This window comes from Rattus norvegicus, chromosome 16, assembly GCF_036323735.1.
Source record: "Rattus norvegicus strain BN/NHsdMcwi chromosome 16, GRCr8, whole genome shotgun sequence".
NCBI lineage: Eukaryota > Metazoa > Chordata > Mammalia > Rodentia > Muridae > Rattus > Rattus norvegicus.
Window position 1 is genome coordinate 50,610,612 of NC_086034.1, and position 12,121 is coordinate 50,622,732.

General features: G+C 41.0%; 1 protein-coding gene across 22 annotated transcripts in view; it reads left to right on the forward strand.

The window, feature by feature from the left end:
* Positions 1–12,121, forward strand: part of Tenm3 (teneurin transmembrane protein 3) — a 2,726,621-nt gene that overhangs the window by 2,625,880 nt on the left and 88,620 nt on the right. For 13 of the 22 annotated variants that reach the window (XM_063275416.1, XM_039094506.2, XM_039094513.2 and 10 more), the window contains 2 exons: positions 10,055–10,081; positions 11,614–11,634. The exons of 5 other annotated variants lie outside the window; for them this stretch is intronic. In XM_063275416.1, coding sequence (XP_063131486.1) covers positions 10,055–10,081; positions 11,614–11,634 — 48 coding nt within the window. The remainder of the gene's footprint in view (positions 1–10,054; positions 10,082–11,613; positions 11,635–12,121) is intronic. 4 more of the 22 variants (XM_039094512.2, NM_001169133.2, XM_063275421.1 and 1 more) reach the window with 2 other exon arrangements.

The window sequence follows — 12,121 nt, forward strand, 5'->3', positions numbered from 1 at the left end:
TGTGGCTGAAGCCAATTTTTTTTCCTATGGTTCTTCATGAGAGGGTCGATGACCCTCTCCTGTCTGAGTGCCTCTTTAATGAAAGTGGAAAACGACCGTCTGAAATACAGCTATCATTTCCGGGATTCAACAGGCATGTGCCTTGGGTAAATTAAGGAGCGACGGAGGTCCTTAAATATGAATACATTGCCAGATGCTTTTCCATTAAACTCTGTTGGTTGGATGAAATTAGTAAATAATTATGTTGGTGGGGAACCTACTACCTCCAAATGTGATATAATGCCTTCCTTTAACAACCGAGCTTAATTTTTTTCCTATACGCCAAATTAGTTTTTTAGAGCGATCTACATTGCAAATTGACCGATTTGCATTAAAACTATGCAAACTGGTTCTGATTTGTCAACACTTTTTTTTTAAGTCTTTAACATTAAGCATGGGTGGGTGAAACCATCTGCCTACAGAGCCTGCCTGCAGCTTGGTCCATTAGCACAGGAGACAGGTTACAGCTGTTTAATTGTTATGGCGCTGAATGATTCCCTTTCTATCCAAAATTAATATTTATATATGCGTGCATAGAAAGCATGTGGTTAAACATGTGATCTAACTGTGAATTAATGGCAGCAGGTATCCATTTATTAGTCCCCACATGAACGACACGGGAGGAAAGACTGCATTTCACAGCCCAACTTTTGACTTGTAAGAAGAGTCCCCCAGTAATGGTTACCATTAAGGCGAGGCATCCAGTCCCCAGACACTGGTCCACGGAAAGGAAAATGGCACCTGTAGAGCCCTCCTAAGATGTGAAGAGAGAAAAATCTACCTGGTGATTTCATATGCTTTAACTCTTCCTAGGACTGCTATCTGGTGTCCTTCGAGCGGTGACCGGTATAAGCCCAAGCCACACAGTGAAAGCCTAGATACTCCAGTTCATGGGCGTGGGTCACCCACACTTCTGAAAAGCTCGCCTAGGTCTTCCTTCACTCCAAAATGGCGAGGCATGGATTTAAATTTATCACAGTCTGCTATAAAAGTTAACAATGTATATTCCATCTGCTCAGTACGTTTCGTAGTGAAAATAGAATGCAAAATTCCCAGCAAGCTCACAATATACGGATAGAGTTGTTCATGTAAAAGAGGCCCGTTAAAGGCCCCAGTTCCCGTTTAGTTACTGCAACGCTAACATAGACTTCAGAGTGGATTGTTGGGATACTTCTGCGGACACTCAAGCTCATTTAGAAAACATTCGTTTACCCTTCTGAAATGAAATCTATAGTCAAGCAGTATGCCTTCATTTAAAACGCTGACTCCCAAGCCATTTAATATGGTGTGGCTAAGTCAACAGGAGTATTTGCATGACACAGAAGAGGAAAACGTTTTTTCTTCATCCATACACACAAAATGGAGTTGTGTGCCCCCACCCAGAACAAACATTCATCTAAATAATGTTATTAAGACAGGAATACATATTGAGCTGAAGAAGGAGGGGCCCATCCTGGCATTCACAGGCCAGAGGACATGTCATGCGGGGTGCAAAACAAACCATTAGCACCTCCAAGTTCATGTGCTTAAAGCCAAACATTCCCCTTCTTTCTGGTTTCTTAACATAATGATAATAGTAATAGTAATAATAATAAATTAATATCATTGTGTTATATAATGTTAATTAGTATATAGCACTAATCATTATTATTATAATCATAAGTTACCTCATGAGTCTGGGTTTTTCAAATGCAAACTATGAACACGGCAATGAGCAATGCCTAGTTTCTGCTAAGTGTACACCATGGGCTAAGGACTAAAGTGACGTGGTCTTCACAGAGTCGCTGTATTATAAGGTAAAGCTGTGAGGCTTTCAGGAAACTGAAGTTCAGAGAACATCAGCTGTAGACCTTCACTGTGGGCGGATGGCTAATGTACAAGAGAACCCCGTTCCAACCCCACAAGAGCTATTCCTGAGTTCACGTGCTGAAGAATAGCCGAGGCCGCCTGGTAAATCATTTTCAGTTGTTCATAAGTGTTTTTATATAGCAGAGATTCTTTTTTCCATAATAAACTAATAACCATTCATCATAAAAACCTGAATCGCTGTGGAATCAGGAGAAGTAGCCTCCATTGCTCAGCATTAAAATGCAGTGTTTATTAATTATCTTCAGGGAAGTTTGAAAGATTTTTAGGAAGGTTTGAAATATATCTATTAATAGCACTTAGAGTTTTTCAAATAAAAATAACAATTACAAAAACAAAAAGAAAAGATTAGAGAACTTCATGTATACTGGGAAGGATATGAAGAGCTTGGAAACTATTGAAAAAGATATGTGTCCCTTTGCAAAATACAAGTTTATATCTAGTTTCTATGTCACCTGAAATTATTAGGCCAAATACTTTACACAGACTTTGGCCAGTGAACAATTTACTTGTAGAAAATGGGTAGATTATATGTGTTAGTAGCTTATGCCCATGAGGGGAAAGAACAATAAGTTATGAGTATACTCATGTGTACTTCCTAACCTCGGATACAGGAAAAAGGCATTCTATTTAAGTCATCTCTGAAAGAATTACGTCTGTGTGTGTGTGTGTGTCTGTCTGTCTGTCTGTCTGTCTACATATTTATAAATAGTTGTAGTTTATCTGGGCTGAGTGAAAAAGGCAATTTTATCTTTTTAATTAATGTCTTCCTAGATAAAAGGAAAGCTGATGTAAGAGAGACCTACCACTCTGGTCACCTAGTTAACAGTCTACAGACTTCCTTTTTAATATGTAAATATTAATTATTAATTTAGTGAGACAGGATTTTGCATCACCTAGGGTGCTCTTGAACTCTGTAAGTCACAGAATATGACTCTGAACTTCTAATGGGAAGTGACTTCTATGTCCACCCGAGTGATGGGATTACAGGCATGCACCATTACATAAACAGCCAGGTCGGGTTTGTGGAATGCTGGGAGTTGAACCCCAGACTTCATGTATCTTAGGCACACTAGCAGCTGAGCTGTGTTCCCAGCCCAAATTTGTCTCAAGTATTGAATTTTTCAAATATGCAGACTAGTGAAATAATGATTGTAGGTAGCCCGTGATCTGTCCAGAACAAATCAGCACGTCCCTCTGATTACCTTTCTGTTTGCTTCAATGTTTGTTTGTTTGTTTGTTTGTTTGTTTGTTTGTTTGTTTTTCCAGGTAGGGTTCTTCTGTATAGCCTTCCTGGAACTCACTCTGTAAACCAGGCTAGCCTTGAACTCACAGAGATCCTCTTACCTCTGCCTCCCGAGTGCTGGGGTTAAGGGAGCGTACCTCCGCTCACCCCAGCTCTGATTGGTGTTTTAGCAGTGTGTGAAACACTGAGGTTCTGGTTTCAGCATCTCAAATGCATAACTCCGGACATAAAAATCTATAGCACTCGTAGGTATGTTTTGTGGCTTGAACTTGGGCCTTACACACAGGACACATGGTCTGTCCCACTGTACTGTACTTTGGAGAGTGTTCTGGGAATTAAACCCAGCGCCATGTACATAGTTATCATACGCTCTACACAGCTATGGCCTCATTTCACTTAATAGTTTTGTTAACGTTACCAATGTTATTATTTTCCCACATCAGAATACTAAAATATATCTGTCCTTCCCCCAACCCCAACCCCTCCCACTCCCTTGAATCTACAAAATCCTAAGCTGGGTTTTCCCTTATGTCGTTCAGTAAACGCAAGGACTGAGAACTAAAGGAGACATGTGTTGGTAACATGCTTCTGTATACGATCCAGTGGAAGGAATCATGTCACGTGCAAGGACTATTCCAAAGCTCGGCACGGTGTGTGCCAGCCAGACAATAGCTTCTTTTGTGACAAGTTCTGCATATGTTGACATCAGTGTATCTGGGCAGGCGTTCTCAGTACCCCCATTATGAATAGATAGTCCTCAGTTGGGCATATAATTCTAAACTGAAGGAAATATCAAATACTGTAGGAGGCCCCGTGTCTAACTCACAGTGACCCTTTAACGATGGTACTAACCTTACCATAGCGTGGTTAGTCCCAAAGCCTCATTTCTCTGTGATCTGAATCCTTCTCGCCTGGTTTAAATCAGGAAGTTATTGTTTCATTCTGTGGGAGTATCTTGTTTTAAGTAACATTCCAAACCAAAGCACACTGGTTTACCTGGGTAGGTGATGTAAGGAACAGTATATTCATCCAGAAAATTCCTCCATCAAGTTTTCAAACCAAAACAAAAACAAAGAGGGGGAAGAATGAATACCCAAACTGTCAAAGGTATTTGAAGCAGGTCCTACGTAAGGGTGCCAGCTTGAGGGGAGTGAATGGTCTCTAAGCAAACACTGTGCGCATACACACACAAGCTATTTTTTATATGACACTATCTCACACTCACTAGATGTTGAAATGCAAATTCATTGGCTTTCCTAGATAGTGTGGGATATTTTGAATGCCTTTCCCTTACCTTAGAATAAAAATTGGGGTTTTTTCCTATAAAGCATTTTTAATGGACCTATGTAAACTCTTAAGAATATAAGATTATTTTATTGGTGTTTAAAATGATGTCAGGATCATAATCCTTTATGGTGTAGTAATCAGTAATAAAACAGCGCAGTGAGTACCAATTAAGGAACATCAACTCAATGGGTATGCAGCCTGCACGCTGATTTAAACGGTCGCTGATTGGAATAAATGGATTTAATATGTACTTATTTGCAGACGGTAGCTTCTCTGTCACCCTACTAGGACCGGCGCATGAATAATCTAAGAAAGATACTTACTTACAACTTTAATGAGATACTAATGTGAATCATTTTTTTTAAATCTGCGTTTTAGAAATTATGAAGCACACAATGCTAAATACAAAATCTGCCCTCCGTGCCAAGGACTTTGCAGTCCCAGCAGCAGTGAGGGGCACCTCCTTGCCTTAGTGTGCAGCCATCCGGCGGAATTAACCTCTTCTGGAGATAGGCCCCTAAGATCTGACCATTGTCATTAAAGAGAGAAATATTTGCGGCGTTCTCAATCCTCCATTATTTGCCTCTGTCTAACTTAAACCTGAGAGTCAATTCCGTAGCCCTGTGAAAATACAGTACAATTTAATAATTCCAACCAAGCACACTGTGGACAGCAGAAACCGTGGGAATCGGCCCTAACCAAACACGTCAGCAGCTATGCACACACAGACACTTTCTGTTTCCCCTCGTGAGCTACTTAATGTACACGGAGCGCCCACGTGGTTGCCTTCATTTCTTCCTCGTGTTTACGAGGATCGGTGTGATGGTGATTTGGAATCAATATCACGCCAAGTCGACTTTTAGGCATCCTGTTCCTCCCCAAAGAAGACGTGCATTCTTTGACCTCGTTTTTTAAGTGAGCATCCTTCTTTGGTTATATGGCTGAGCAGGTCCTCCTGGTGCAGCGTTTATAGGTCAGCTGAACTGCTTCTGATGTTGGCTTCGCCCTTTTGGGTTGTACGTGTATTTTTACTTGCTTGCCTACTGGGTTCAAAAAGCTGTAAGGTGCTCTCAGATTCGCCGGAGTATCAGTGGGTTAGTGATCAAGTTAGCTCGCGTTCAGTCTTCCTTTCTTCTGCAAGGATGGACTGATGCTTTCCACATTGTCAGACATTCCCTTGACCAATCCCAAAACAGATGATACTCACGCTCTGTCTCACCCAGATCACAGTCCTGGATCCTCTGAGCTGTAAACGTGACCGACTTAGTCAAAAAGGGACCCTTGGTGCTCACAGATCACCCGACTGTGGTTTTGCCTTTGCCAGTAGCCAGCAGCTCCACCCTAGACAAGTTAATTCCCTGTCCTGTGCCTCCATCCCTTTGCCCCTAAAGTGGGAAGGATAACGATGCTCTTAACTCAGGAAGGTGAGACCGCATCAGCTAATGTATTGTAAGTGCTTAGCATAGTTTTCACGTTAAATTAACAATCAGTAATGCCAGTTACTGTTAACTGTGTGTAAGTGGATAGGGGGAGGGGGAGAAACATGGGTGACAGAGAAGGGGAAGATTTGTAAAGCGGGTAGTACACACTCTCCTTTCCCAACAGATCGTTTCTCCATAGAACATACAGAAGCCATAAGTCATGTATTTCATCGCTTTTTGTAACACATGTTGAAACTATATGGACTGAGCAACAAGAACACATTGATTATCCCAGTGTTAATGGGTTTATTTATGCATTAAGTTCCATACATCTGTAAAATTCATTAAAGCTGTAGATTTTGATGACAGTCCTTAGATGAACTTGCAGAGTGATATTTTTACCTTCCTAATTGTCCTATAAGGAACAATGCAACCTATAAACAGGTATTTCCAAAGGGCCTTTGAGCCCAAGCTCACTGCTAAGCAGGAAGAAACATCCTACCTACCTTTGACTCTCTTCCTCCAAACAGTGCAAAGGCTTAAAAAGAGAAAGTCTTTCTCGTTTAAAGGACACTGGGAGAAGTGTGTGCAAAGATTGAGGGACCAGCACTTCCCTTTGCTGATTTTACAATGACAGTGCTTCTGTGGAGTCAAACCTTTCACACCCACCGTCTCCCAGGTGTTGCCTGCCAGTGTCAGCAAATAGACCAGGGACCCCTAGTGCATAGGCTTGAAACCTGAACAGTAGTTTCATTTGCTGTGGCCCAGGGGTGACTGTGCAACTGGGCATATTCTGAAAGAGAGACAGCTGAAGCTAGGAATTAGCCCAAGGCTTGAAAGACATGTGCATCCTGACATTTCAAGGAGACCTCCTTTGAGGTTAGAAAATCTTCACTGCCACCGTGGCTAGACGGAGTCACTAGGAAATTGAGGCACAGCTCTGTGCAGGACTATGAGGACCTTGCCAGAGAGAACTAAGGGAGGAATAACTGCCCTGAATGGTACCAACATGGACTCAAAACTTAACAGATACAAAAAGGAAAAACAAGGGGGAGGGGGCGGGTGAGTATTATCCCCTTTCTCTGCTTCCTGGCCATCCACCATGTAAACCGCCCCTCCACCCCCTCCCTGCCTTGTTGGACTAGTACCTCTGAAAGACAGAGCTAAAATGAGTCTTCCAATCCTTTAAGTTGCTTCTGACTGGTGTTTTTGTCACAGCAATGTGTAGCTAACGCATACACTGCCTTGGCATTACTCAAAGGAGCCTTGTAGAAGAGATCTAAAAGAAGGTGGTGCTGTCCCCACGGCTTTAGTCAATATTTACGCCCTTAGGTCAAGAATGAGTGTGTAGTCCTTCTGATCCCCCTGCAGCAGGACCCACGGGACTGAGGGAAGATGTGACACCATGACAATGGTTCTTAGCCGTGTCTGGAACCAGGCAGCCCACTGTACTGGCCCTGTACCCACACTGAATCACTCTTCCTTCTCTCTCGTCTGTATCAGCTGTCTCGGTTACGCTTACACCCTAAGCTGGCAATGAAGACAGAGTAAACGAGTAATATGAGGTGCTTAGCCTAATGCCACACACTAAGCCTTTTTATTACCTTCAAGAAGCCAGGTTGACGAGTGTCCTAAGGTCATTCTGAAACTGGTCTAAACTGAAAGACCGACCTGGGTCAGAGGCAGAAACGTAGGAGCTGTTAATATACCTGCCAAGAGCTCATAATCTACAAGGCACTCAGAAGCAGAGCTCAGAGAAGAGTCTAGAATTGTCTTGACCACTTGCATTTCTAGTGTGCGTGGTTTTCAGAATCCGTCTGTCACCAGTTCTCTGGGATATGAAACCTGAAATAAAGTTTGAAGAGTCATCACCCTACAAGAAATATGGAAATACTCTACCTGTGTTCTACATGCTAAAAAAGATAAATACTCTAAATGTCAAGGAAAGTATTTCATGAATAAAACATAATACCTTTTCTTAAATGACTAGCCCACACACCTATAAGACAGTTCCATTCATGGCGGAAAATAAAAACCTTAAAACTTGACAGAACTAATTAGTATTCTTTGAAGTTAAAACATACGCTTTCATCGTAATTTCTCTGCAACCTTATGTGCACATCAGCAACTGTTAGGTATATTAATTTTTAACTATATTCTATTGTTTTTACGATTATTATTCCTAATGGCTTTTTGCAACATGCCTGCATTTTTCTGGTTATTTCCTGTACCGGCTTCTATAACGATATTTTTATTGCTGCAATTATTTTCCTAAGTATTTTAACCTCGTGTATCCACATTTCCTCTCAACCTTCTTCATTATTCAGAGTCAGACTTTTGAGGTCATCATCACAAACTTTACTCTTCCAAGTAAAACATAGGCGATCATTTTTAATCTTTCCTGGTTTTAAGCTATCAGTGATTCCTTATGATCTTTAATATGTTCCTCGTGGTATGAAAATGATAAATCTTGGTATCCTGCTCTCGGTACAGATATTTTTATAGCTGCTTTTTAGCTTTTCTGTGAATGCTGTGTTAAAATACTTCTACTCTTTAAAGTGTTGTGCTAATTATGACTTACTATGTATTTTCAAATGCATTTTCTAATTCCAGTTCCTCTTCTCAGTACCCACCTGAGCCAATGACAGCCGTGCCTTTACTGTACCCCAACCCATTACCTTGCACAATTGACTCTCTTTGCTAAATTAACCAAGACTGACTGGTCAGGAAAAGTTCAGTCTCCTTAAACCTACTAATAGAGATCAGAATGTAGCTTCTGTTCTTTATTTTGGTTTCATAAACTCTAGCAGATCTGATGTAAAAGCCCATGATATCCTGGCCAGCTGTAATCAGTGTAACTAATTCTTATGAACTAAGAATTCCCTTGGAAACACTACCCTGCCTGAATTGGAAATTCTAGATTATTAATATTGTTATGATTACATGCAGATCGTCAAGTGAGCTATCATAGAACTCTGGCAGATTATATAACACTTAAAAGGAATTATTAAAACTTCGTATCAGTGTCACGATGCAGTAATACATTTCTCCTTTGATGCTTAAGAGATGAATTGTGCTGACCAAGCTATGATTGCAGAGAGGACCTCCTACCATCTTTCTTTCACCTTAATTTCCCATGTAATGTACTGTCAATTAGCCATAAACACTCTTATTTTTAAAGGCAATTCGGAAGCCTCTAATGGAATCCTGTGGCAAAGCAAAGAATCCTTTTACATACACGGTACAGATGTGTCAAAACCACTTAGGGGTTTGTTTACCCACATGACCCAGCCAGCAGACCAGAGAGTCTCACATGAGAGTTACCATGTAAATCATACCGTTAGGAGTGCCGCCACCACTTGTGTATGTCAGTAATGAGAACTAATCAACAGAAGCACCTTTGAAAAGCCATTTTAGATCATTAAAGATGTATGAATTTTGACAAAGCAGGAAGATCCGAGGCTTATGAAGAATATATTAGGTCTCTGCCGTGAGTGACGGGAGAGGCTGTATGTCTCAAAGAGATAAATGGTACACGGGCAGCTAGAGGCACTCTTGGTCCAGCTGGTCCTGTAAACTTGGCGAGAAAAACAGCCTATTTCAAGATGGTCCACGAGATGAAACAGTGTCTTGGACCACGCCTGTTCCCTAATGGACTACATATGTGAAGCGACTTGTCCGTCTGGCTTGGAGCCAAAGGCTACTGGAGACGCGCCTACAGGGCTTCACGTGCCCCTCTCCAAGAAGAATGAAAATACATTTGTCTGGTGGTTTTTCATTTTCATTCTTTTCCTTGGTGCCTATTTACTTATTAGCTGTTAAACTTCAGTTACTCATAGCACTAAATCTCCAAAATTCGTTATTCATAAAAGACCCTATCCACCAAGTCTACTTAGCTGTGGTCTTAACAAGAGTGAGAACGGCACGCGTTCCCAAGAACCCGTGCAGGGAGGCGTTAGTGTCCCCCAGACTGATCTTTAAAGTGCCGCGTGGTTCCTGGCGTCATGACCACACTGACTAAAATTGAGCGTAGAGCATTTTTAGAAGATTCGAAGTGCATCTCTGTCGTGTGACGCGTCTGTGTCAGCTGCAGCTACTCGATTTGCATGTGAATTCTGAAATTTTCCTTGTCCCATGTGACACTTCTGAAATGTCTGTCTGTTCTTTTTCTTTTTTCCTTTTCTAATTTCCCAAGCTCACTATTTGGATAAGATAGTTAAAGGTACTGTATATCTACTCTTTGTTGACATATCTGCATAAATAACTCTATAGCTGTGTATCAGATTGCGCTAGGTGTAACAGCAGACACTTTCATGCATACTTCTGTAAATTATAACTTGGGCTTACATTGTGTGAGATGCCTCAGATTTAAATTATCGAGACTTAAGTTGTCTGTGTCTCATTTTTATAATTTTGGGTTCTCGCAGATTTCATTCCAACGTAAAACAATAGTTTTCACTAAAACTGAAACTGAAGATCACAGACCATTTGCTGTTTTTTGGTTTCACTTTATTTTGCCTCAGAAATCTTCGTTGTTCGCAACTCAGCTAATGAGCCTTAAATTATAAATTAAAGAATCATAAATACTCTTATCGCAGAATAAGAGTTGTCACTCTGAAGAACATCCTGGCTAACATATGTTGAGAGGAGAGAACAATCTTGTTTATCCTCAAATGGAAACCTCTTTGGCTCTTTCTAAATGTGTCAGAATATATATGTATATGCGACGCCTTATTCCTGTTCTCTTATTCTTATACAATCTACAAAATCTCGTGCACACCGTGCACCAGAATTGATATCGTTGCTCAGCAAAAAACAGCAGAAGTTCACATCTTCAGTTACCGTAGAAATAGGTGGAGCGATGCTGTCCGCAGAGAAAACCCCTCCCTCTTTCCCCTCAGATGACCTATTTTCCTTTCCCTGTTTGTGTTTTCCATTAGAATATGAAAATATTCATGGCAATATCCAGGCTTTCCTATCCTGATTCCGTGTGCAAGCAGCAGCTCATGCTGCACACGGGCAGTGGGGCAATCGAATACTTCTACTTCAGTAAAATAAAAATCCCAAGAGAGAACACCCACAAGGAACACTCACCTTTTACGTCTGAACAATCCATAGATACAGACGGTAACTGTCTAAAGACAAAGTAAACCACAAAATTAATCTTATCCTGGCCTGATGACATCCTTCAGTATCATTTTGTCAGAAGGCAACCTTCTTCCTGCTGGCTGTAAAAGAAACAGCTTAAGAAACAGAACACCTCTTTGAGAGGTTTCCTTCTCAAGTCCACACTGGAGACCCATGCACGAATCCTCATTTGAATACAGGCTAAACATCTTACGACACATTGCTCCCTTAAAGCTTAGGTCCAAAACAAGTGGGGTGTTCTCGTGGTAAGAAGCTGTGTAACGACACCCCGTTGCTGGAGCAAGTGTTTTATTATATGTATTTTACACTGAGTGATTAAAGCTGGCCAGAGAGACTTGATTGCTAGCCAGGTCACTGCAGGAGCTTAGAGCATTTAATCCTTATTTCTATCAGTGCTATGTCACACTCATAAACAGGGACCGCAGAACCCACCTCAGTGTCATCCTTCATAAGTAGACCATGTTGGCTGCATGCCAGATGTCATCAGTAGGAAGTGACAAAAATTTGGTTTTTGGGGGGGAAAAATTATGAAAACTGAGACAATTATCAATTTTGGATATATTTAAATTAATTATTTCCCAAATTTTCCCTTCTTGCCCATAAAAGCAGACAAGATAGGATATAAAGGTAACAGCATCAAAGCCTTAGGGAGATTGTCACAAAATATCACCCCTCGCTATCTGTCTTGAAGCACGTCACTACCGTGTTTTTGTTTAGTCTTTCAATGTTTTATTGTGGTCCTTATGGTATTTCATTTTGTCCGTCCTACGTAGTCAAATATGCACAGCTCTTACATTTAGTTGGAAATCCTGTTGGTCCTGTCCCATCCGTATGCAGCCTGAATCCTAATGTTTGTTAGAACAGATGCTAAAGCTGCTTCAGTTTCCCTGGGCTTTGCTTATTCTGTGAGAAGGAATGTACTCTTGGCATAAAGTATAGTCATTAATACTGACCTATACTTTGTGCGACTATTTAATACACTGTAATTTCACATGAATATTCGGCAACTCTGAGGCCAGATAAAATTAATGTTCCCTTTTTAAACATCAGTCATAAATTCCCATCCACGTGTTCTTGAATTTAGAAGAATTTTTTTTAAAGCAACGAGGTGCTT